Consider the following 25,031-nt stretch of genomic DNA (forward strand, 5'->3'; position numbering starts at 1 on the left):
CCTTTGTCCTGCTGGCTGGCTCGTGTGGGCTGCAGGTGAACGTTATGTAAGCTGGGTGCTGTGTTCCTAGTTCAATAAAACTAGGTTTATAACGCCAGGTAGTGTTTCCCCTTCCCCTGGGCTGCAGAACTGCAGGCTCATTGATTTAAGCGGGGGGAAGACAGGTCACCATGGGGGCAAATAGGACCGATCGGCTTCTGCAAGGTGGTAGATTGAACCATGCAGCTCCTAGTGATGCTGGTAGAGTGGGCCCATGTTTTAAAAAATAGGCTTCATTGACTGTATAATCAACCTGGTTGATTAATGAAGATGTGCTATGGGATGCGAAGCCAGTCGATGTTACTGAGTCAGATTGGCTAATATTTGTGAATCACAATAGCAGACGAAGGACATCTTTTTTTATACTCATTGTAAGGTTAACCTGTGGAACTCACAGCCGCAGGATACTGTTGAGGGAAGCAGGTGACATTACTGGATGCTGTACTCTTCCAGACCATTGCTGGAATAGTAATAACCTCGTTCTTTTCATCCGTAGCTCTCAACATCTTTTACAAAGGAGGCTGGGATCATTGTCCAGATGGGGAAACTGAGTCACAGACCAGTGAACTGATTTGTCCCAGCCGGCAGAGCTAGGGCTAAAATCCATGGCTGTAGAATAACATTGTACCTTTGATAAAGGAAGGCTAATGACAGATGTTCTTATTGCCAGGACAGTCTAACTCCGCTATTAAAACCAAATCTGGCCGACCTCCTGGCCTCATTAATGTCCAGTGGGGCTGAAGCTGGGATTGACGTGCCCAGGCTGCGTGGGGCGAATTGGGCAGGACGTAATTTTCTCCTCAACAAATATTTTTGAGAGTTTGAAATCCCCCCGCTCAAATCAGGATGAAAAGTCGAAATCTCAAACAAATCTTTGCAAACTGAACCCCGCCCCCCCAACCCCATTGACTTTTGTGTGTTGTTTTGGGCTGATCAAACCCGTTTAATCATTTCAAAACACTTGGACTTTTTTGGTTTTTGGGTCTAATCTGCTTCAATTTGGAAAGGAAAATAGGAAACCCGGGCTGGTTTCTATAGAAAATGTCAAACCGTTTAACCGAGCTCAACCCCCCCCCCCGACACTTTTATTTAAGTCAGTAAATCCGTCAAACCCGACCCTGCCTTACCAATTGTTTGGACCAATCGGCATTTTTCAATAGAAGGGAAAAAAAACCAATTTGTCAAAAAAGTCCCACCCAGCTCGCTCAGTGGCGCCTCGGCCAGAAGCCCAAAGCCCTTGAGAGGTCAGTGTCCCACCGCACACCCAGCGGGTGCCAGGCAGAGATGGCCCCACAGGACTCCCTTCTTGTGCGGGGCTGGTCCATGTGTCTTCTCCCATCCCCCGGTGTAGGGGGCTGCACACAGCCCTATATCTATTCACCGCTTCCCCAAGGGCTGCTGGGCGGCAGAACGTGAGTTAGAACCTGGGCTGGCTGAAACTTTTCCTTCTCAACATAGGGGAACACCAGGGTGCATCATGGGAAATGTAGTCCTCCTGGGGAGATTGGCCTATGGAGGGATGGGGGCCCATGAGCCACCTGAACTACAACTCCCATGAGGCACTCCTGACTCAACATATTTCTGGTTTTGATCCCCTCCTCCCCAAAATCACACTTTTCTGTGGGAAAATGTTGATGACACATTTCACCCCCTCCCCTCTCCTTGTCAAATTTTCACCAGGGAAGTGGGGGGGAAATGTCCATCTCTAGTTAGAGCAGCCCCGAGGCTGCTCTGAGATACATAGGGTCCAGAACACAGGCCCTGCCAAAGGTTTGAAAATCTCTGTGCGACGTCCCAGGTGACTACTAGACCCGTGTCTGCTGTGAAAAGGCTGCTGGGCCTCACTGCAGACGCTCGGGGAGCTTGCGTTGCTCCCGGATGAGCGGACAAATCTCAGCCTGGGAGTCTAGCGCGGTTGGACTCCATGGGCAGAGCTCACAGGCGGGACCCCCTGGGGGGGGCTGGCACGGAAGGGGGATCCCCCAAGGGATGGTTTCAGAGTTGGGGTGCAAGACCGCTCCTGTGGCCTCGCTGACGTTGGGCGTTATGGGGCTTTTCCCTGCACAGCCCTTCAGGAAAACCCACCGAGCGGGATGCGAGCTGGCGAAAGGCAGGTCACTTTATTGGGGAGCGAAGGGGGGGAGCAGCCGGGGGGGGCTGGGAGGCGGAGCTCAGCGGGGAAAGAGGCAGAACTGGTAGGGCCGCGGGATGCTCCCCAGGCCGCTGGACTCGGGCGTGATGTCGATCTCCGCGGGCGCCACCAGGGCCTGGAGGGTGAAGTTCTGCAGGATGGCGGTGAGGAAGATGAACAGTTCCATGAGGGCCAAGCTCTCGCCCAAGCAGACCCGCTTCCCTGTAAGGGAGAGAGGCCGAGGCGCTGGGGAAACGGAGCCGGCCTGCCCGGCCTCACCCCAGCCCCAGCCGCCCGTCTCCCCGCCGCTCAGTGACAGCCGCGAGCCCTGCCAGGGGGGAGGGTCCACGCAGGGAGCTGGCCTGGGGGGTGTATCATGGGGAAATGTCCGGGGGGGGGGGGCCGGGCGGGGCTGTGCCAGCGTCAAGCCTTGGCGAGTCCCTGGAAGCTGCTGGGGCGACGCTGGCGTCAGTTAACGGGGGCGGGGGGCATGATCCTGCGTGGTGACAGGAGGCTGCTCCTCAGAGCTGTGTCCTGGCTCCCAGCCACCCCTGCTCTAACCACCAGCCCCCACTCCCCTCCCAGAGCCGGGGAGAGAACCCAGGAGTCCTGGCTCCCAGCCACCCCTGTTCTAACCACCAGCCCCCACTCCCCTCCCAGAGCCGGGGAGAGAACCCAGGAGTCCTGGTTCCCAGCCCCCCCCCCCGCTCTAACCACCAGCCCCCCTTCCCCTCCCCTCCCCTCCCCTCCCAGGGCTGGGGAGAGAACCCAGGAGTCCTGGCTCCCAGCCACCCCTGCTCTAACCACCAGCCCCCACTCCCCTCCCAGAGCTGGGGAGAGAACCCAGGAGCCCTGGCTCCCAGCCCCCCCTGCTCTAACCCACCAGCCCCCACTCCCGTCCCAGAGCCGGGGAGAGAACCCAGGAGTCCTGGCTCCCAGCCACCCCTGCTCTAACCACCAGCCCCCACTCCCCTCCCAGAGCCGGGGAGAGAACCCAGGAGTCCTGGCTGTGGGGGGGGGCTCACTCTGCCCACAGCAATGGCAGAGGCTCCTGCTCTCCAGTGTCCTGGCGGTGCCCCCGGCCCGGCTCTGCCCCAGTGGCGCTACCTGCCGAGAAGGCCATGAAGGCGTCGTTCCTCCGGAAGCGCCCGTTCTCGTCCAGGAAGTGGGAGGGGTCGAAGCAGGTGGGGTTCTTGAACTGGGTGGGGTCAGCCTGGGCCGTGCACAGCAGCGGGATGATGTTCAAGTCCTGCGGAGCCGGCAGGGGGTGCAGCCATGAGACCCAGATCTCCCGATATTACTGGGCCCTTCCTGATATTAGGGGCTTTGTCTTCTAGAGGCGACTATCTCCCCTCCCCCCGCCCGTGACTTTTCACACTTGCGATCTGATCACTCTAGGCCGGGACGAGGGCTTGGAGATGGCCACATGCCCTGCAAGCGGGCTGCGGGGCTGGCTTCACCGCCCCAGGTCAGCTCGCTCCAGCCCACAGCGCCTCCTGTGGGCTGAGCTCTGCCACCAAGCCTACTGCAGGTGGGGCAGGGAAAGGGGGCGTGGCTAGTGAATGGGGCGTGGTTGGAGAAGGTGGCGTGGCTAGTGAAAGGGGCGTGGTTTGATAAGGGGCGTGGCTAATGAAAAGGGGGTGGGGTGAATAAGGGGGCGTGGGTAGTTAGAAGGGGTATTGTTGAAGAAGAGGGCGTGGCTAGTGAAAAGGGGTGTGATTGGGGGAAGGGGCGTGGCTAGTGAAAAGGGGTGTGGTTGGAGAAGGGGGCGTGGCTAGTGAGAAGGGGTGTGGTTGGAGAAGGGGGTGGCCAATGAAAAGGGGTGTGGTTGGAGAAGGTGGCGTGGCTAGCGAGAAGGGGTGTGGTTGTAGAAGGGGCGTGGCTAGTGAGAAGGGGTGTGGTTGGAGAAGGGGGGTGGCCAATGAAAAGGGGTGTGGTTGGAGAAGGGGCGTGGCTAGTGAGAAGGTGTGCTCGGAGAAGGGGCGTGGCTAGTGAGAAGGGGTGTGGTTGGAGAAGGGGGGTGGCCAATGAAAAGGGGTGTGGTTGTAGAATGGGGCGTGGTTAGTGAAAAGGGGTGTGGTTGAGGAAGGGGTGTGGCTAGTGAGAAGGGGTGGGGTTGTAGAATGGGGCGTGGTTAGTGAAAAGGGGCTTGGCTGGTGAAAGGGGTGTGGTCAATGAAAGGGGGTGTGGTTGGAGAAGGGGCGTGGCTAGTGAGAAGGGGTGTGGTTGGGGGAAGGGGTGGGGCTGGGGTGCCCTCCCAGTCTGTGATTTCAGCCCCTGCAGCCGTCCTTGCCCAGCGCAGGTCAGAGCAGCCCCCAGGCTCCCGCGTGGGGGGGCCCCACCTACCTTGGGCAGCGTGTAGCCGCGGAACTGAATGTCCCGGGTGACGGTGTGGGGCACGCCCATGGGGACGATGTCCGCGAAGCGCTGGATCTCGTGGAGGACGGCGTCCGTGTAGGGCATCCGGCTCCGGTCCTCCATGCAGGGGCTGCGGTGGGGGCCGATCACCCGGTCGATCTCCTCGTGCAGCTTCTCTGGAGGGAAGGGGGCAGGGTCAGGCCGGGGCAGGGTCAGCACCCGATATAAAGGCCCAGGGCCAGGAGCCTCGCTGGTGTTGCTCCACATCACGTCGTTGCAGCCTGCAGAGACGCCGGCGGGGGACCCGGGCCTCCCCTGGGCGCCAGCTCAGATCCGGCCCCACTGACGCCCATGGAGCTAGGGCTGGGGACATTGAACCAGCAAGTCTCTTTGGGTGAGTTACACACGTGAGCCCCTCCTGCCCCCGTCTCCCCCCCACCTACGCTGGGATACTCCCGGCCTCTGGGAATTCTTCATCCCTCCGCCCCGGGGCTACCTTCTATCTCAGGGTGTCGGAGTAAGATGCGGAGCCCGTATCTCAAGGTGGAGCTGACGGTCTCCGTCCCGGCGAAGAACAGGTTCACGGTGGTTTTAGACATCGTCTCGTCGTTAAAGTGTGTGTTGGGGTTGTTCTTTTCCTGTGGAGGAAGGATGCGAGAACGTTTAGTGGGTGTGTGGGTGTGAGACACCACCACGTACTAGGATTCTCTCTGGGGGTGTGTGACCCCATTGGGGGAGATTTCCTACAGTTAAGTGAAACTTTTCAGCTGCAACTTTTATTCGGCAAACAGGCCGCACTGAAGCACCCGGCCACTTTGCATCGATTTTACCACGTTGGGCGTTAAAAGAACATCGGAGGGGGAAAGTCGCAACGTTTCCTTCGTTTTGGTTTGAAACGACTTTGTTTCAACACGTCCTTTAATTTTAGGAAGGAAAAAACATGTAAAGTGTTTGATGGTCAAAATCAAAATGAAAGGAAAACGTTCCCGACTTTTCGATTTGGCAGGAAGTTTCAATTCTTTTCCTCCTGATTTCTTTCAAAATTGCCAAGAAACAGAAAAATCTGTTTCCCACCCAGCTCTGTGTGAGGCTCCTAAGCGAAGTGGGGCTGGGTGTGGGGCCTGGAGCTCTGGGTTCTGGCGTGCGATTGGCTTAGCGGGAGGAGCTCTCCCTCTGCATCACAGCTGACCTGCTCAGCGGTGCTGTTGACTGGATCAGTTGTACAATTGAGGGCCTCTTGCGTAGAGATGGACAATCCCCCCCGCCCCCGGCAAATAGTCGCCTTTTCAGGGCACCAGAACTGTTTGCAAATTTCGGTTGAATCCAGCAAATAGTTTTGGCCAAAAACAATAAGATTTTTTCCCCAGGAAATGTTGAAACGGCTCATTTCAGCTGTTTCAGAATGGGTCACTTCGATTTTTCATTTCAAAATGGAGTTTCATTGAAAAAGAAGAAAAGGCAAAGACACCTGAAAATGTCCTGAAACTACATGAAACAAGACTAATAAAAATGATTTGGGTTGAATGAAACATTCAGTTTGACCTGAAACTATTTTTTTTGTTTGTTTCAGCAAGAACAATTTTTAAAAAATCCAGTTTTGGTTTGAACCAAACCAATGTTTTTTTCTCGTTTCAGGCCCTGAACCAACCGTCAGCTCTGCTCTTCATGGCTTGTGCTCGTGAAAGATCGACTGGTGTTTTCTTGCAAGTATTTTGCGACCACAGTGACTTGTCAGATTCCAACTCAGAGAATTCTGTGCAGCCTGCTGCCATCCCCCGTGTGCATGGAGACTCTCTCTCTCCTCACCCCCCACCCCCCAATCCCTTTTTAAATCCACCAATTCTTTCAAATGAAGTGGAAAAGGACCAGCAAACCCCAACCAGTTTTTAAAACCCAACCCAGCCCATTCAAAAAATAGTGTGGGAGCTTCATAACTCAGGTCCCCCTGCGACTCCACTAAATTAGGAACGTAGAACTAGAAGGAACAATTAGGAACATAAGTTCCCTGCTATCAAATTCACCCATCTCTGCTTCAAATCCAGCCCACGTGAAATCCTAGAATCTCAGGGTTGGAAGGGACCTCGGGAGGTCTCTAGTCCAACCCCCTGCTCAAAGCAGGACCAACCCCCAGACAGATTTTTGCCCCTGGGGAAGATGCGTCCTGGCACCCTCTTTTGGCTGATCCAGCGAGAGGGTAACAGCTTACTACTGCTGCCAAGGAATGGGATTGTCCCGCAGCTCAAGTGGTGGAATTCTGGGCTTTGGGGCCGGGTTGAAGGTGTGTGACCAGCAGTTGGTAGTTTGCTGGGAGCGGCACCCTTTTTGCTATTGTTCGGGCTGGGGCCAGCTCGGGGGGGTTCTCCTGCTGGCCAGGATGGCTACCTGCTGGATTTTGATGAGGAAGCAGTCAATGAAATCCCGCGGGTTGTTGGGATCCAGGATCTCTTTATGCATCTTCAGCTGCTCGCCCACGAAAGCCGCCAGCTTCAGGTAGTTCTTGTAGATTTGCCTGTGGGGCCCGGGGACGTGTCTCATGATCTTGGGGAACGTGAACAGCAACTGGAAAGAAGCCGGGGGGAGGGGACAGACCTGTTAGTGGCTCTGTTCTCCCGGGACACAGCCAGGGGCCGTGTTCCCGTCTAGGGACAGCAGCGGCGCGTGGATCTCCCACCGGCCCTCGGCTTGAGGACTCGTGGTCATGGCTGTTCTGGCCAAATCTTGATCAAGGGTTTCTGGGCAGACTGGGCTGGGGTCCCTGGCTGGAGAAGCAGAGTAGGGGTAGCGTGGTCGTGCGACCGTGCTATGGGGCATGAGTGAGACTGGAATCCTGTGTCCAGCCTGGGGCCCGCCCTGCACACAGGCCGTGGAGAGCGGCCAGAGGAAGACGACTCGCGGTCTGGAAAACCTGCCTCGCAGCAAGAGGAAGTGCCATGTCTGTAGCTTCTCCAAGAGAAGGCGACTGCAGCACGGTCCGTACGTACCTCCGGGGGGGAGATTTCGGACCGCGGAGGGATCGCTAATCTAGCAGACAAAGGCTGAGTGAGCTCTAAAGGCAGGAGGCTGAAGGCAGAGAAATCCAGACAGGAAATAAAGAGCAAACATTGAATTGTCAGGGTGATTAGCCCTGGGGATGGGCTGGTGTCTCTGGCATGGGGAGTCTTTAAGGCAACCCTGAAAGACACCGGCCAGCTCACCCATCAGGTATGGGCTGGATGCAGGAATTGTCAAGTGAGGGTCTCAGGGCTGTATCGTGGGCTGGGAGAGGAGCCCCCCCCATTCCGAATCCTCTCTCACCTGCCCCCAGGTGGAGCTCATGAGTTTCCAGTTGCTGTTGATCAAGTTGAGCAGAGTGAGGAACGTCTCGTCGGTGTATTCGAAACGCTCCCCGAAGACCAGGGTGCAGATGATGTTGGAGCCAGCGCAGCTCAGGAAGAAGGTGGGGTCAAAGGCTTTGCCTAGAGGGGAGAGCGAGGGCCTGCTGTTAACCCCAGGCCTTGTGGCCTCAGCTGTCTCCAGGGATCTCAAAAGACCCTAAATTAATTTAGCCGCACTTTTCCCTGGCAAGCAGGGGTTCCCACTGCCTGTCAGATGGGGAAACTGAGGCACAGAGCCGGGCACTGACCCAGCCCAGGTCACAGAATCAGTGGAATGGAATCCGGTGTTCCTGACTCCCAGCTCGACCCAGGAGATGACAAGCTGTACCCAGATGCAGAACCCAGGAGTCCTAGGCCCCTCCCCCTGCTCTAACCACTAGACCCCACGCCCCTCCCTGAGCCGGGATAGAACCCAGGCGTCCTGGCTCCCCCTGCCAAAGAACCTAAGTAGGTTTGTGCAGACTGGGGGCAGATCCCCAGTGTTTGCATCAGGATGCAATGTTTGGGTCCTGGATCTCTGGGTTTCCTGGTCACTGCCCCTCCCCTGCCCGGCTCATCCGTGAACGGAACCGAACCTTCTGTTTTCCGGAACTCGGACACCAGGTACTGGGCCTCCTCCTTGATCCGCTCCTCCATGCTCCTCTTCCCCATGCCGAAGTTCTTGAAGGTGGTGATGGCAAATCGGCGCAGCTGCCGCCACCGCTCCCCGGTGCCGTAGACAATCCCTGGGCAAAGGAAATTCAGTGCTGATTATTGCAGAAGCAACACGCAGTGGACAACATAATCCCAGCTCTCCATACACAGCGATCAGGTCTGTGGGCTGTTACCACGCAAGACAGAGATCTTGGAGTCACTGTGGATAGTTCTCTGCAAACATCCACTCACTGTGCAGCGGCATCAAAAAAGGAAACAGAACGTTGGGAATCATTAAGAAAGGGAGAGATAATAGGACAGAAAATATCATGTTGCCTCTATATAAATCCATGGGACGTCCACAGGTTGAATACTGCAGGCAGATGTGGTCGCCCCATCTCCAAAAAGCTCTATTGGAATTGGAAAAGGTTCAGAGAAGGGCAGCAGAAATGCTGAGGGCTTTGGAACGGCTGCTGTGTGCAGAGAGAGTAATCAGGCTGGCACTGTTCAGCTTGGAAAAGAGACGACCAAGGGGGGATATGACAGAGCTCTATAAAATCATGACAGGTGTGGAGAAGGTGAATAGGGACGTGTTATTTACCCCTTCACTTAACAAGAACCTGGGGTGAAATAATTAATAATCATCAGGTTTTAAACAAACAAAAGGAAGGACTTCTGCACCCAACACGGACAACTTGTGGAACTCCTCGCCAGGGGATGGTGTGAAGTATAACTGGGCTCAAAAAAACAACTAGTTCAGTTCCTGGAGGACAGGTCCATCAACGGCTATTAGCCAGGATGGTCAGGGACACAACCCTGTGCTCTGGGTGGCCCCTAAACCTCTGACTGCCAGAAGCGGATGACAGGGAATGGGTCACTCGATAACTGCCCTGTTCTGTTCATTCCCTCTGAAGCAGCTGGCACCGGCGGCTGTCAAAGACAGGTTACTGGACCAGACAGATCATTGGTCTGACCTAGCCTGGCCATCCTTAGGCACCACACACTAGACACCACTGCTTTCTGTGACCTGGGGATAGAACCCAGGAGTCCTGACTCCTGGCTCCAACTCACTGGACACCACTCCCCTTCCTGACCTGGGTAGAGAACCCAGGGGGCCTGGCTCCCGGCCCCCCCTGCTCTAACCACTAATGAGCGAGGTCTCTCTGAGGAAGGGGAAATGGACGGGGAATCGTCCGTGATCGCTGCCCCGGGGTTTCACACCCGTCTGTGGTACGATTCCAGAGCCAGGGGCCAGGAGACTGAGCCGTGTGGGTGTCCGCCCGTGCCTCACCATTCCCGTGACTCCACATCTGCACTGCCGGGAAGGCTCCTCTGCCGCTGAACTCCTCGGCCTTATCGATCAGGGCTTCCTTCAGCACCTTGTACCCAGAGAGCACCACGCAGGGCCGGGAGCCCAGGTGAAAGGTGTAGATCGGGCCGTAGGTTTCGCTGAGCTGGACGGAGTAAAGGAAGGCGGCTGTTAACCCCCGGCTGCAAGGTCAGCGCTCAGGGCGCGTGGCCGGGAGTCAGGACACCTGGGTTCCTGCCACTTACGTGCTGTCTGACTTCGACAAGTCATTTCCCCTTCTGTTTCTCCTCCTACCCTTTGTCTGATCCGACTGCGAACTCGCTGGGAGCAGGGCCTGCCCCCAATGCTGTATCTGTGCAGTGCTGGGGGCCTGGGAGCCAGGACTCCTGGGTTCTCTCCCCAGCTCTGGGAGGGGAGTGGGGTCTAATTGGTGGAGCAGCGGGGGCTGAGAGCCTGGACTCCTGGGTTCTCTCCCCAGCTCTGGGAGGGGAGTGGGGACTAGGGGTTAGAGCAGGGGGGCTGGGAGCCAGGACTCCTGAGTTCTCTCCTCAGCTCTGGGAGGGGAGTGGGGTCTGGTGGGTGGAGCAGCGTGGGGCATTCTCAGAGTCTAGGCTCCTGAGTTCCCCTGCGATACTAATAATAATTCAAGCTGGGTGACAAAGAGAATTCCATTTTTGAGACAAAGGGTTTTTGTTTTGCTGAACTCCACGAGGGTTCGGCCCCCAAATGCCTGTGAGGCTCTGGGCCCAGACGCCCGCCTTGAGGTCGCGTCCGGCCACCCATTTCTATGAGTCTATGAAAAGCCTCGTTTCTGCCCACTCGAACCATAATACCGAGCAAACCGAGGCCCGGCTCACCTTCCGCAGAGACTTTATCAGCTCCTTCACCTCCACCTGCAGCATGTTCCCCAGGAACGGGACGGGGGGCGGCCCGGGCGGCAGGTTGCGCCAGCTTTTCTTCTTCCGGGTTGAGAGCAGTAACAAGCCCATGATGCACATTGCCAGGAGGATGCTGAGGGTCCCACTGGAATCCATCCTGGAGCCGGCCTGTCTGCTCTGCTGCTCTTCGTGTTAGTTAGACCCTGGCTGATGCTGGCATGAACCCTGTCTATATAGCCCCCCGCCCCCAGGGGCCTTGCTGATAACGCCCCTCTTTGCATCACAGCTCTGGGTAAATCATTGCAAACTCTGCTGGATGGCGAAATTTGGAATTTCCCCCCGGGGCCCCTTGCACCATCCATGGTGACCACCTGGAACAGCTCCTCAGTGGGGGCTTGAACGCACGACCTCGCTCGCAAGCCTCCGCGGACTGAGCTGAGGGAGCAAGACCCGCCGTGTCCTCTGCATGGTGGACTCGGTTGCCTCGGCTCCGGGCGAGGGAAGGACTCAGCGTGGGCTGAGGTGTGTTTCTATGGTGGGTGACAACGGGCTGGGGCGTTAGTCACCAGTAAGGATTCTGCCACACGAGCACTTTATTCACTATGGGAGGACCAACTACCACCAGCTCCTTCGGTGCGTCACTGGCTCGCTCTGTGCCTCAGTTTCCCCACCTGTAAAACAGAGAGTATAGGCTCCCGCGTTTGTCGGTTCAGGATGAAATCTCTTTAGGTTGGAGTCTGGCTGTAGCCAAACGGCGTCTTGAACTCGGTTGGAGGCCTTAGGCGCTACTAAAACAGTGCACGGCGCGATCTGGTGAAAGAAATAACAAGATCTTTACAGACGGGGAAGTGGGACACAGAGAGATTCACAGCGGGGGCAACCTGACAGCCAAAGGCAGAGCTGCTCGTCCATCGTATCTCACCGCAGCTGGTGTCCGGAGTTCACTGCTAAGCCATTTCATAGGAGGGAGGAGGGTGATTCTACGGCCAGACACCACCCCTTTCCCTTCCGTTAATGGTTCCACTTTCCCCTGCCCTCAAGTGGCAGGAGGGGACATGCGATTAGATTTTTAAAAAATGGTAAAAAGGAAAAAAGTGTTTTTTCACCAGTTTTTCTGACCTGTGAGTGAGCTGAAAAACCTCCCTTCTTTGCACAACTCTGCTCAGACCCAGAGTGGGGTTTGTTTTAGCAGGAGACCAAACGTTTCAGAGCAAAAGGATTTTAGCAGCACACACGTCTGTCTCCCCTAGAGCGCTCCCTTCCCCGAGGGTAACTGAGCAGGGCCGGCGTCTTCAGATACGCCCCCCGGGGCGTCGCGCGGCGCGGGCCGGGCCCCACACTTGGCCCCTTTGACTCCTTTTTGACTCCCCACCGACTTCCCAGTGACTTCCCCGAGCTCTGCCCCAGCAACGTAACGGCTGAGCAAAAACTGACTCCAGCCTTCACTACTGGGCCCATATTCAATTGTCTCCCAACCAAGGGGGGGGGCTCAGGGTGGAGTTCGGGTTCCTGGGACCCCCCCCTTGGTTGGGAGACAATTGAATATGGGCCCAGTAGTGAAGGCTGGAGTCAGTTTTTGCTCAGCCGTTACGTTGCTGGGGCAGAGCTCGGGGAAGTCACTGGGAAGTCGGTGGGGAGTCAACAAGGAGTCAAAGGGGCCAAGGGGAAGTCAATGGGGAGTCAACAGGAAGTGAACGGGACATCAATGGGACATCAACAGGAAGTCAATGGAGCCACTGGGGAGTCAATAAGGAGCCAACAGGAAGTCAATGGAGCCACTGGGGAGTCAATAAGGAGCCAACAGGAAGTCAATGGAGCCACTGGGGAGTCAATAAGGAGCCAACAGGAAGTCAATGGAGCCACTGGGGAGTCAATAAGGAGCCAACAGGAAGTCAATGGAGCCACTGGGGAGTCAATAAGGAGCCAACAGGAAGTCAATGGGGTGTTGACAGGCAGTGAATCGGGAAACCCACCTGGAAGTCAGCGAGACCCTGGCTTGGCTACGGGCCACAGGATCCCCCACAATGAGACCTCGGTCTTTGCCGGGTCCTCCAGGCTCTACCGTAATACTCTAATAGCCATAGTGTAATTAACACGGCTCTCACTCTTGAGCAATGTTTCCCTACCGAATCGCTGGCAGAACTGACGCTGGCAGGAGACGCCCGCTCCAGCCGAGGCAGGAAGATAAAGGGATCCGGCGGGCGAAGCTGTAACTGCAATAGTCTGGGCGAGCGGCCCAGCAGTTAATTATTACCTGTCCTGCCACCGGGCAGCTCGGGCAGCTCACCCGGCCGGAGAGGCCGAGCCCCATTCCGCCATGGAGCTGTCTGGAGTCCTTGCTCCGCTCCTGGGGCTCTGCAGCTCATGCCTCCTGTCGGTTGCCTTGTGGAGAAAGGTGCGAGCGAGGAGGAAGCTCCCCCCGGGTCCCACACCGCTTCCCTTCGTCGGGAACATCCTGCAGCTGGACACCAAGGCACTGGCCAAATCAATCCTGAAGGTGGATGACCATTACGCAGGGCCAGACATCACTTGGGAGGGAGCAGGGTCTAGCGGTTAGAGCCAGGGGCTGGGGGGCTGGGAGTCAGGACGCCTGGGTTTTCTGGGTTCTCACCACACTTGTGGGAGGGGGTAGGGGCTAGTGGGTTAGAGCAGGGGGGGCTGGGAGCCAGGACTCCTGGGTTCTGTCCCAGCTCTGGGAGGGGAGTGGGGGCTGGTGGTTAGAGCAGGTGGGGCTGGGAGCCAGGACTCCTGGGTTCTCTCCCCAGCCCTGGGAGGAGAGTGGGGGCTAGTGGTTAGAGCAGGGGGGCTGGGAGCCAGAGCTCCTGGGTTCTATCCCAGCTCTGGGAGGGGAGTCAGGTCTAGTGGTTAGAGCTGAGAGTCAGAACTCCTGGGTTCCTCTCCTGTCTCTGGCAGGGTGGTGGGGTTTAGTGATCATTCCAAGTCACTTTGCCCCTCTCTTCCTCAGTTTCCCCAGCTGTCAAACTGACCACACCACCCCCTTCCCTGAGCGCTGCAAACCCTGAGGTCTGCAGAGCACTGGAGCCCGTTGAAGGCAGGGTACCTCGCCGCCCGGGGCTGGGGAGAGCCAGTCCGCCTCACAATCTCAGAACTTCACGTGCACTAATGACACACGTGTAAGGATGGAACAGTGACTTCCAGCCGGCCAGAGCCTATCCCCCGATACTGCACGCGGCCTGCTTTAGATGCGAATCCCAGTTAGACGCGAGGAATAATGGGGGTTATGCCCCCCCCCCGGTACAGAAGCTCACACCAGGGTTCATGTGGGACCCGGCGCAGCTCATTGGTTCTCTCTCATGGCCGGGCCTAGGATGGACGTTTGCGATTCTTTGCAGGGGTGGTTGCTTGGCTCAAGCGGTGGAAGTTTGGGCTTTTGGAGCCCGGCCGAGGTTCCCCCTTCAGCCTCCCCAGGGGTGACCTAGGTGGGGGCTTTATTGCCTGATTGTGGACCTGACACCCCCCCGGCCATGGTCTCTTACTACACCTCCACGGGGCCTGTCACCTCCGTGTTACCGTAATACACCCAATAGTGGTGACGATCCGTGCGAGGATCTGGCAGCTCTCCGTGCGACCCGTCCAATTCTCCCCACCGGGCTCCCGGAGGAAAGGAGCCGAGGCGTTTCCAGCCGGAAATGAAGGTGCAGAATGGGCGAGCGTGGCAAACGCAGCAGGAGACGGAGCGAACCCCTCCAGGAAACGGCCCGGTCCGGGCACTGGTTCGCGGCTGGCGCGGACACGCAGGGGACTGCCTTGGGCCCGGTAATGGCTGGAGGTTCGCTTTGCCTCTGGCAGTGCCAGGACTCCACCCCCAGGGAGAGGCAGGCCCTGCCGCCGGGAGCTCACAGCCAGAGGAAGGGGTCGTAGATTCCAAGGGACCCCGTCTCGTCCGGCCCCCGATGGCACCGGGCAGAGAACTGCCCCCGCAGAATTCCCAGGGCAGATCTTTTACAGCAGCTGCCAGGCTCGATGTAAGGCCGCCAGGCCTGGAGAACACACTGCGCCCACTGGCGGGTTGTGTCAGCCCCTCCTCGGCTCGCTCGTTGTTAAATATCTGCGCCCCGTGTTGGTACCGATGGACCGGGCTCTCCTGCGCTTTGCTAGGGTTTCCAGTCCGTTGCTCATTCTCGCAGCTCTTCTCTGAGACCCTCCAACTGATGAGCGTCTTTCTCGAATTGTGGGCACCAGAATCGGACACAGGATCCCGGCTGCGGTCATACCGGGGCCAGACACGGGGGAAATCACCTCTCTGCTGCCACTGGTGAATCCCCCGTGGACGTGTCCCAGGATCGCACGAGCCCTTTTGCCCCCAGCGTCGTGCTGGGAGCTCACGTTCTGCTGGTTTTCCGCCCAGATCTTTGCCCGAGTCCCTGATCCCCAGGAGAGAACCCCCCAGCCGGTCCGCATGGCCGACGACCTTGGTTCCTACATGTGTATGTTTACACTGAGCCGTGTTAAAATTCAGAGTGCGCCCAGCTCCCCAGGCAATCCGGATTATTCGCCCTGTGTTACAGAGGGGGAAATGGAGGCCCATGTACTGGATGTGACTTGCCCAACATCACAGAGTCCAGGTCTAGCCGCAGAAGCGCGCGGCTCACACCCCCACCCAGCACGCCAAGTGCCGGTTTTGGAGAGCAGCTGCTGGGGGCCCCATGGCAGCTCCCCCACCCCGGACTTTCCCGCTCTCTGTTTCAGGTCTGAGACACGTATGGCCCCGTGTTCACCCTGCATCTGGGCTCGCAGCGGGTCGTGGTGCTGTGCGGCTACACGGCGGTGAAGGAAGCCCTGGTTGACCATGGGAAGGAGTTCGGGGGAAGGAGGAACATGGCCACAGCTGCGAGGATCGTCAAAGTGTTTGGTGAGGAAAATGTTCCTTCCCGGCAGAACGTGCCCAAGCTAGGCGGGTGTGATATGGAAGAGACAGATGGTCTAATAGCTAAAGCTGGGGGCCAGGACTCCTGGGTTCTGTCCCCAGCTCTGGGAGGAGAGTGGGGGCTGGTGGTTAGATGAGGGGGAGGGGGTTAGGAATCAGAGCATCTGGGCTCTATTTTCAGCTCTGTCATTGACTCCTTGTGTGATCTCGGACATGTCACACTGTGCCTCAGTTTCCCCAGTCTCTAAAACTGGGGTAATGTTAGTGGCCTCTTTCCCCGGGGAGATGCGAATCTTAGCTTTCATTTTTTAAGGCTCTGCTGATGCTCCTCACTCCTGACCTGCAGCACCCCTGGTATCCCAGCCCTGCCCTCCCCACATACACAGCTCTGCCGGTGCCCCTCAGTGCCGACCTGCAGTGTCCCCCTGGTATCCTGTTACGGATCTGTTTGGGCCTGTCCCTTGGCGATCCCTTCCTGAGCATCTCCCGGTCAGCGGGGGACACTTTGTCCTGCTTCACCCTCCCTCCTCCCCCCCCCCAGGACTTATCTTCGCCAACGGGGAGCGGTGGTGGCAGCTGCGTTGGTTCTCCCTCACTGCGCTGCGGAACTTTGGCACGGGGAAGCGGATCCAGGAGGAGCGGATCCAGGAGGAGGTCTGGTGCCTGGTGGAGGAGCTCGGGAACACAAAGGGTAGGTGCTTCCTGTCTCACCTGCGGTCACCGGAGCCCCCCGTCCCAAGCGCCTCAGCCTGCTCGCTGGCTGTTCAGCTCTGCTCAGATCTCCCCATGAGCCAGTGGAACTCACTGCCACAAGCTCAGCAGCTCGTGTGGAGAAGGCGACCAGCCAGGATTAAAGACAGCCAAGTTCAGAGCAAGTCCAAGGGAGGACGGATGGGCTCTGGGCTGGGACTCAGAACGCCGGGGCCGGTTCCTGCCTCTGTCACAGGTTCTTGGTCTCTGCCTCGCTCTTGGCCTCATATCCCGACTCTCTGCAATGTGGATAAGAACCCCGTCCTTTGTCTGTTCACACTAGGAGCTCTTTGGGGCAGGAACTGGCTTTCACTGTGTCTGGGCAGCACCTGAAGTGACGGGGACCCCTGTTCTCTGTCACATTGTGTGCAGCGCCCGGCACGACGGGGCCCTGATCTCGGCCGGGGTCTGGGCGGCGCCCGGCACGACGGGGCCCTGATCTCGGCCGGGGTCTGGGCGGCGCCCGGCACGATGGAGCCCTGATCTCAGCTGGGGTCTGGGCGGCGCCCGGCACAACGGGGCCCTGATCTCGGCCGGGGTCTGGGCAGCGCCCGGCGCGACGGGGCCCTGATCTCGGCCGGGGTCTGGGCAGCGCCCGGTGCGACGGGGCCCTGATCTTGGCCGGGGTCTGGGCGGCGCCCGGCGCGACGGGGCCCTGATCTCACCCTGTGTCTGGGCAGCGCCCGGCGCGACGGGGCCTGGTCTTCACATTGGGTGATGCTGTCTTGTATCGTAACCCTTGGTTCCTGTCACTCCCTCTTGCTTCGGATGGAGCCTCTGTTCTTCCTTAAATCAAGTGTCTTGCGTTTTATTGTAAGGGCTCCCTGGGTGGCCTGTTACCTGGGTGTCTGAAGGGAAAAGCGGTGGAGGGGCCGGGATTTCCGTGAGGAGCCGGTGTCGGGGGCTGGCTAGCACGGGGGACTCGGGGACTGAGGGATTGTTCATCTGCCAGGCAAAGGAGGAGAGGCCTCGGACGGACCCCAGGCTGGTGCTGTTTGGGTGCTCACACCTAGCCGGCACTGGCAAGGTCCCCGTCGCTCGAGGCTGGGGGGGGTCGCAGTCCTGGGTACCCCAAGAACTGTCCCAGTCTCTGTTTAGCCCTGTGCTCCTCGCCCGCCCCCCAGGAAAAGCAGAACCCCGACACCGAGTTCACCACCGAGAACTTGGTCATGACGACACTGGAGTTGTTCTTCGCCGGGACGGAGACGGTCAGCACCACCCTGAGATACGGGATCCTGCTTCTCATGAAGCACCCTGGGATAAAAGGAAACAGGAATTTTTGATGAACGTTGTGTTTAGTCAAAACTTCCATTTTCCATCATTTTGATGGAAAATTTGCAACCAGCCCTAATGCGACTGTAACCCACACCCACGCGGTCCCCTCCAGTGCTGACTGAGGGAGCTGCACCTTTTAGCATTCTCTGCAGGGACTTTGTGCCTTAAGCTCCAGAGGTACCAGGTTCAATCCCCATGGCTGGCGACCCACACGATGCCCTGGCTGTCCCGAGCTGGTGTCCATCCTCTGCACAGGCGGGTGATTGCTCGGCTTCACTGGATGTGCACAGAGTGAAGGCCAATTGCTAAGCAACAGGGGATGGGCCATGGGGTGGAAATGATTGGAAGATGACCCTGGGCTCCCCCACGTCTAAGGGTAGGATGTGTTGGCTCTGGCCACATCCCGTCATCTCCCAGGTGTTTTTCTCTGTTACCAGGGCACCACCATCATCCCCTTGCTGAGCTCAGTCCTCCAGGATACAAGTCAGTTCAAAAGCCCAAACGACTTTGACCCTCGGCATTTCCTGGATGGGAACAGCACTTCCAGAAGAACAGTGCCTTCATGCCGTTCTCTGCAGGTAAGATATGTGGATCCACATTCAGGAGTGGGTGATGCCTAGTGGTTAGAGCAGTGGGCTGGGAGTCAGGACTCCTGGGTTCTCTCCCCGGCTCTGGGAGGGGAGTGGGGTCTAGAGGTTAGAGCAGGGGGGGCTGGGAGCAGGACTTCTGGGTTCTGTGCCTGGCACTGGGAGAGGAGTGGGATCTAGTGGTTAGTGGGGGGGGGGTCTGGAAGCCAGGACTCCTGGGTTCTGTGCCTGGCACTGGGAGGGGAGTGGGGTCTGGTGGTTAGAGCAGGGGTGGCTGGGAGCCAGGACTCCCGGGTTCTGTTCCCAGCTCGAGGAGGGGAGTGGTGGCTAGTGGTTAGAGCAGGGGTGGAGCCCAGCCGTCCGGTTTCCCTGCTCTGACTGTGCCCTGGTCTCTCTCAGAGCTGGGGCTGGAGCCTGGCCCGCATGGAGCTCTTCCTCTTCTTCCTCACCGCCGCCCGGGCGCCCTCGACGCCAGCCCCGTGCAGAGCATCCCCCACCCCTACGAACTCCGGCTGCTCCCGCGCTAGAGCGCGCCCGGCCCCCGCCTCGAACCCCCTGTGAAGCCGAGGGCCATGGGCAGCGCCGGCACCCCTAGTTCAGGGAGGCTAACCTCCTGCCCCCCCCTCCACCCAAAGCCCCGCCCCTTCCACTCGAGGCCCCGCCCCTTCTTCCTAAGGCCCCGCCTCCCAGCACCCCTTCTGCCTCCCCACTCTCGCTGGCCAGCTGGCCTGTCAGTGCAGCCCCGAACCCCAGCCAGCCTGTCGGTGCCAGAGGAATCTCAAGGCCTGGCCAGGGGCGAGCCCTGAGCCCGGGCCACCCAGAGGAGCTCTGAGCCCTGCCGAGAAGCCCCTGGAAGAGACACAGGGTAGCAAACAAACCCTCATTAAGCAAACTGCTGACTTGTGTCGCTTTCCTTCCTTGGGGTTCTCTGGGCAGAAAAGGACGAGGACGTTGAATTTGATTTTTGCAGCGTAAGCGAGACGAAGGGGCGGCGTGGTGAGATTTCTACTGGCCCGTGTCGATTTCGCTGCCCACACAAACCGATGAAAAGACACGAGCATCCGAATTCCCAGCAAGAGGCTGCGTGAGAACTTCTGGGAGTGCGAAGCTGCAGATTTGCAGGGCGTAAAGCTTTGAATCTCATCAGCTGTTGTCATTAACTAATCATTGTCTGCCTCCCCCCACACTTCTTTCCCACAACTGTGAACATTTAAATTGATACAACCAGGGGAAAATGCGTAAAACCCAGCAGCAACTGTGAAGAGTTACATTAAATAAATTGCTTAAAAATAAATTTAAGCACCAATATAATCCATCATAAATCTAAAAAAATTCTGCTAAACCGAGATCTAAGGTGGCAAAAATAGCATCGGGGTTTGGGGGGTTGGGGACCGCGGACGGGAGAATTGGTCAGTACAACACCCGGCCAGGTTTCCGGAAGCCAGTAACTCGAGCGCAACAGGGATTAACACGTCTCCTCGCCCACCAGCCTGGGAAAGTGACTTTGGTTAAGGTTTTGACTGAGTCCCTCACAACTGGGCCTCACGTGGGCTCATTGGTTCTCGGCTCTGGATTTTGCTAACATCACAGAGGAGAAAACCACCCGAAGCTAAAGCGTGAAGACAGTTTTGCCACCGACTTACCCAAGCCCTCCTGCCCCTGGCAGCTACGGTGGTCAGCCTCTGAATCTCCCTCCCCAGCGATTATATCAGCCCAGGTGCCAGCAGGTCGGTCCCTGGGTCAGTGGTTAGACACTGAATAAACTGGACTTTGCACTGATCTATTACCCAGTGCAGTGACATATTAACCCCGTGCGTTCTCGCCTGGCCACCCCTGCCAGCTGGGTCGTAGCACCACTTGGAAGCCGGAGGGAGTAGGGCAGAGATCTGGGAGCTGGATGGAAGGGGGTGGCTGACGCCTATTAATTACCTATTAATGGGATCTGTCTCCTGGATTAAAGGTTGAAGGAGCTTTTGTTTTTCCTCCCCCCTTAGATCCAATTGATCAGAGTTGGGGCACTTGTGTGGCTCTCCCTGATACAATAGAGCTGTTGGTAACAAGGATGGTGTCCTAATAGGTTTGACTGCGATATCCTTCCCTTGCAGTAGTAATGCCCCATGGGCTAGGCGAGCATTTGAGACTTGCCCATCTTTTACCCTGTTGGACAGTGAGAACTGAAGAGGAGTGTGCGATGAGTGTAATATGATCGGGCTGAGGCCAATTAGAAAAGAAAAGTGTTGTATGGCCCAACTGGTTGCCAATAGATACTTTTCACAATTATCATATTTGAGTTCAATTGATGACATTACACGTGAGGCATAGGCCACAGGTCTGATTTTCCCATGCCTTTCTTGTGAGGCCACAGCTGCCAACGCATTTACACTCACCGCTACCTCCAGATGATAGGGTATTTCAGGATTTGGTGTGATCAACACCGGAGCCTTGATAATGGCCTGTTTTAGTTGGGATACTGCCTCCGTGTGTTGCTCAGACCATTCCCACTGTACACCTTTCTTTAGTAGTTGGTACAAAGGACCTGCAATAGAAGCAAAATTAGGGATGAAATCCCTGTGGTACCCAGTTAAACCTAGAAAAGCTCTTAAAGCTGTTGGTTCCTGTGGTAAAGGCAATGTTTGGATTGCATCCATCTTCTGTTGCGCTGGGGTTCTACCCCACTTTGTCAAGGTGAGGCCCAAGAAAGAGACACAATTAGCCATTAGCTGGGCCTTGGCTGGATTGCACTTTAACCCTGCTTCCTTTAGAATTTGCAGGAGCTCGTCAAGTCTTTCTAAATGCTCCTTTTTCATCTGTGTTGCTAAACACAGGTCATCTACATATTGAAAAAGAACATTTGGTTTAGAAAATGGTGACAGTATCCGTCTCATTTGTGCATGGAATAAAGCTGGAGAGTTTTTATATCCCTGGGGCAAACGTGTCCAAGAATATTGCACTCCCTGAAAACTAAATGCAAAACGGTACTGTGAAATGTGTGCCAATGGCAATGTCCAAAAGCTGTTACTGATGTCTAATACGGGAAACCGTACAGCCTCTGGATCAAAGGATTTGATTAGATCTGGCATTTTGGCCACTGTGGGGGCACAAGTGGGTGTGACCTGGTTTAGGCGTCTGTAGTCTATTGTGAGACGCCACGAACCATCCGGTTTCTTAACAGGCCAAACAGGTGAATTTGCAGTGGAAGTACATTTTCGTAGTACTCCCTGTGTCAGCAAAGACTTAATAGTCTTTTCTATGTATGGATTTGCTTGTTCTGGGTAAGGATACTGTCTTTGGGCTGAAATTTCTCCTCCTTCTACAACAATAGTGACGGCCATGCATCCACAGTCATGTTTGTGTTTAGCAAAGGCATCTGCATGTTTGTACAGTAATGCCTGTAACTCAGGTTGGTCTGCATGTTTAGCCACTATTTTGTCCAAATCATACCCTTCAGGTTCAGAGTCCTCCACTGGAGATACCATGCCACACTCAGGTATGACTACTGGAGAGTCATCCTTTTCCTGTTCTACTGAAAGACACAATAATTGGTTACACAAATCAAGAACACATCCCTGTTTGTATAAGAAATCAGTTCCCAACAGATAATTCTTTGGGTCTGCTAATTTCATCAGTGCAAAGGTATGATCCTTTCTTAGGTGACCTATTTGTACTTCAAGGGGTGTAGAAAGTGTGGTAACAACCTGATTACTTGCAAAAGTTGCAAGTGTCGTGGTACATCCTGATGATAGAGGAGAGGATCCAGGATCTTCGACATGGAGAATACTGATTGCTGCTCCAGTATCTATAATGAGATTCCTGTCTAGTCCCTCTATCACTGCAGATATTGTGGGTCTTCCACTTGTATCTCTGCCTACAGGGTTATGACTACACTCGGGGTTGTTTGACGTCATACAGCATATGCTGACAGATAATCTAGGGGTTCTTCCTCTATCTCCTCAGAGGCAGCCAATTCTGGAGGAGTGGCTGTCCACTGGGGAAAAGAGGATGGATCAACGGAGGCCACTGGACGGTTCAAGGTTGCTGGGCCTTGGCCTTCCATCATCAGCTCATTCACACGGGCATGGAGTTCTCGGATATCCCGTCATTGAGCTTCAAGCGTCTGTTGCACTGTTCTAAACATTCCTACAACTGAGTCCACAGTTTTGTGCAGAGGCGGTGATTTAGATCTCTGCAGACGTGAATTGTTCTGTGCAGCATCTGAAAAGAAAGGAACACGATCCCGGGCTCCTGCATAGGATCCAAACGCATAACCCTGTCGAGGGGCCTGGCCACTCGAAGGTCCAGGGTTATTACGTGGGTTAGGGTCATTTTGCCAGCGTTGATACTTAGGGAATTTAGGAGTTCCTCGTCCTAATCCTGGTTGAGGTCGAGGTCCCTCAATCCTCACCGTGGGATTAGTTTGTGGTTCCTGAAGTACTGCTACCGGGGCTCCACGCCGACCTAATTTATAGCCTCCCTGTGCATATGCCTTAGCCAATAAGGCTAATACTTTTTTTAAAGAAATATCATCAGTTATGTGCATATTAACCATTTCCCTTAACTGGGGAAGAAAGTTATTAACCAGCAAACTGATGTATGGCAGTTCCTCTGTTTCCTCTTTTATATGACTCCGCCAGGCTGCACTTAACTGCAGGTGAAACTGATGTGGAGTTTCATTAGGTTTCTGCTTTAAGTTAGACAGAATACTGCTTTAAGTTACCAGGCGCTAAAATACGGGATGTGGACCTGAGGTTGAAAAGGATCCTGAGAGGAGCAGGTAAGAACCCTTTGGTCATCCTTCATGTAGGAACGAATGACACGGCTAGATTCTCGGTAGAGAGGATCAAGGGAGACTATGCCAGGTTGGGTAAGACGCTCAAGGAAATTGAGGCTCAGGTGATCTTCAGTGGGATTCTACCTGTCCCTAGGGAAGGGCGCCAAAGGGGTGACAGGATCGTGGCGATAAATAGTTGGCTGAGGGAGTGGTGTTACAAGGAGGGCTTTGGGATGTATGGGCACTGGGAGGCTTTTGGGGACAGACAACTGTTCTCACGGGATGGGCTCCACCTAAGTAGGGAAGGAAGTAGACTTCTAGGAGGGAGGCTGGCTCATCTGATTAAAAGAGCTTTAAACTAGACACTGGGGGGAGACGGTTGGGAGAGGCCCTGGTGCACTCCACGCCAAATTTATACATTGGGAGTGAGAACAACAAGATAACAACAGATATAGCCAGAGGGGGACGGGCAGGTGTAAGGAAGAGGGGGGGGACGGATACTAGATCGACAGGTCATACTGGTAGTACTGTGTCCCTACCGAGTTGGGTGAAAAGGGTGAGAGGAGCCAAACAGCAAAAATTAGGATGTTTGTTCACCAATGCGAGAAGCTTAGGTAACAAAATGGAGGAACTGGAGCTCCTGGTCCGAGAATTGAAACCGGATATCGTAGGAATAACCGAAACATGGTGGAACGGTAGCCATGACTGGAGTACAGGTATGGAAGGGTATGTGCTGTTTAGGAAAGACCGATGCAAAGGTAAAGGTGGGGGAGTAGCATTGTATATCAATAATGAGGTGAAATGTAACGAAATAACTAGCAATGCAATGGATAATACGGAGTCTGTTTGGGCAATGGTCACATTGGGGAAGAAAACTACTAGAGCCTCACCAGGGATAGTGATTGGGGTGTGCTATAGACCGCCGGGATCTAGCCTAGAGATGGATAGAGAGCTCTTTAATGTTTTTAAGGAGGTAAATACTAATAGGAACTGCTTGATCATGGGGGACTTTAACTTCCTGGATATAGATTGGGAAACAAATGCTAGTAATAATAATAGGGCTCAGCTTTTCCTAGACGTGATAGCTGATGAATTCCTTCATCAAGTAGTTGCTGAACCGATGAGGGGGGATGCCATTTTAGATCTGATTTTGGTGAGTAACGAGGACCTTGTTGAGGAAATAGTTGTAGGGGACAACCTTGGCTCGAGTGATCATGAGCTAATTCGTTTCAAAATAAATGAGAGGATAATCAATATTGCATCTGAGACTAGGGTTTACGATTTCAAAAGGGCTAACTTTACTAAATTAAGGCGACTAGTTAGGGAAGTGGACTGGACTAACATATTTAGGGATCTAAAGGCAGATGACGCCTGGGGTTACTTCAGGTTGAAGTTGCAGGAGTTGACAGAGGCATGTATCCCGAGAAAGGGAAAACGGCTCGTAGGTAGCAGTTTTAGACCGAGCTGGATGAGCAAGCGTCTTAGAGGGGTCATTAAGAAAAAACAGAAAGCGTACCGGGAGTGGAAAATGGGAGGGATCAGCAAAGACACCTACCTTATTGAGGTCAGAGGGTGTAGGGATGCAGTGAGAAAGGCAAAGAGCCGGGTGGAGATGGACCTAGCGAAGGGGATTAAAACCAATAGCAAAAGGTTTTTTAGCCATATAAATAGGAAGAAAACCAAGAAGGAAGAAGTGGGACCGCTTAAAACTTTAAACGGAGTGGAGATTAGGGATAATCTTGGCATGGCACAATGTCTGAACGAATATTTTGCCTCGGTCTTTAATGAGGCTAATGAAGGGCTAAGGAATAGTGATAGAGGGACTGATGGGAATGAAGATATGGGGGTAGACATTACGGTATCTGAGGTAGAAGCCAAACTTGAACAGCTAAACGGAAGTAAATCGGGGGGCCCGGATAATCTTCATCCTAGAATATTAAGGGAATTGGCGAGTGAAATTGCAAGCCCGTTAGCGATGATTTTTAATAAATCTCTAAACTCGGGGATTGTACCGTTTGACTGGAGATTAGCTAATGTAGTT

General features: G+C 55.4%; 2 protein-coding genes across 7 annotated transcripts; one reads left to right on the forward strand and one right to left on the reverse strand.

Annotated features, from left to right (window-relative positions):
- Positions 1–2,140: 2,140 nt before the first annotated feature.
- On the reverse strand, positions 2,141–13,120 carry LOC123350071 (cytochrome P450 2F3-like). The gene is made up of 10 exons (XM_044988424.1): positions 12,977–13,120; positions 10,702–11,393; positions 9,827–9,989; positions 8,478–8,627; positions 7,823–7,983; positions 6,911–7,087; positions 5,025–5,166; positions 4,517–4,704; positions 3,278–3,419; positions 2,141–2,392 (listed from the first exon to the last, which is right to left on the reverse strand). Exons 2-10 carry the CDS (start codon positions 10,876–10,878, stop codon positions 2,211–2,213), a joined length of 1,482 nt encoding a protein of 493 aa, XP_044844359.1. The 5' UTR covers positions 10,879–11,393; positions 12,977–13,120; the 3' UTR covers positions 2,141–2,210.
- Positions 13,121–15,033: 1,913 nt separating this feature from the next.
- On the forward strand, positions 15,034–19,516 carry LOC123350075 (cytochrome P450 2C29-like). 6 transcript variants are annotated; one of them, XR_006573705.1, is made up of 5 exons: positions 15,034–15,170; positions 15,433–15,595; positions 16,152–16,301; positions 18,073–18,213; positions 19,159–19,516. XR_006573705.1 is itself a non-coding variant. In XM_044988428.1 (4 exons), exons 1-3 carry the CDS (start codon positions 15,562–15,564, stop codon positions 18,144–18,146), a joined length of 258 nt encoding a protein of 85 aa, XP_044844363.1. In that variant the 5' UTR covers positions 15,464–15,561; the 3' UTR covers positions 18,147–18,213; positions 19,159–19,516. The 6 variants fall into 6 exon arrangements, 5 of the variants coding, with proteins under 5 accessions (XP_044844363.1, XP_044844365.1, XP_044844366.1 ...); XM_044988428.1 differs by lacking the exon at positions 15,034–15,170 and having other exon boundaries at positions 15,464–15,595; XM_044988430.1 differs by lacking the exon at positions 15,034–15,170 and having other exon boundaries at positions 15,464–15,595; positions 19,164–19,516.
- Positions 19,517–25,031: the final 5,515 nt, after the last annotated feature.

Source organism: Mauremys mutica, chromosome 15 (genome assembly GCF_020497125.1).
Source record: "Mauremys mutica isolate MM-2020 ecotype Southern chromosome 15, ASM2049712v1, whole genome shotgun sequence".
Classification (NCBI taxonomy): Eukaryota; Metazoa; Chordata; order Testudines; family Geoemydidae; genus Mauremys; species Mauremys mutica.

Excerpts from the sequence above, each read along its gene's own strand:
- LOC123350071 (XM_044988424.1), bottom strand. The coding sequence starts at position 10,878 with ATGGATTCCAGTGGGACCCTCAGCATCCTCCTGGCAATGTGCATCATG. Across the intron at positions 7,984-8,477 it reads CGAGTTCCGGAAAACAGAAG|GCAAAGCCTTTGACCCCACC; the intron begins GTTCGGTTCCGT and ends TCTCCCCTCTAG. Across the intron at positions 3,420-4,516 it reads GCGGCTACACGCTGCCCAAG|GACTTGAACATCATCCCGCT; the intron begins GTAGGTGGGGCC and ends CCGGCTCCGCAG.
- LOC123350075 (XM_044988427.1), top strand. The coding sequence starts at position 17,530 with ATGACGACACTGGAGTTGTTCTTCGCCGGGACGGAGACG. Across the intron at positions 17,569-18,072 it reads TCTTCGCCGGGACGGAGACG|GGCACCACCATCATCCCCTT; the intron begins GTCAGCACCACC and ends CTCTGTTACCAG. Across the intron at positions 18,214-19,163 it reads CTTCATGCCGTTCTCTGCAG|GACGAGGACGTTGAATTTGA; the intron begins GTAAGATATGTG and ends TGGGCAGAAAAG.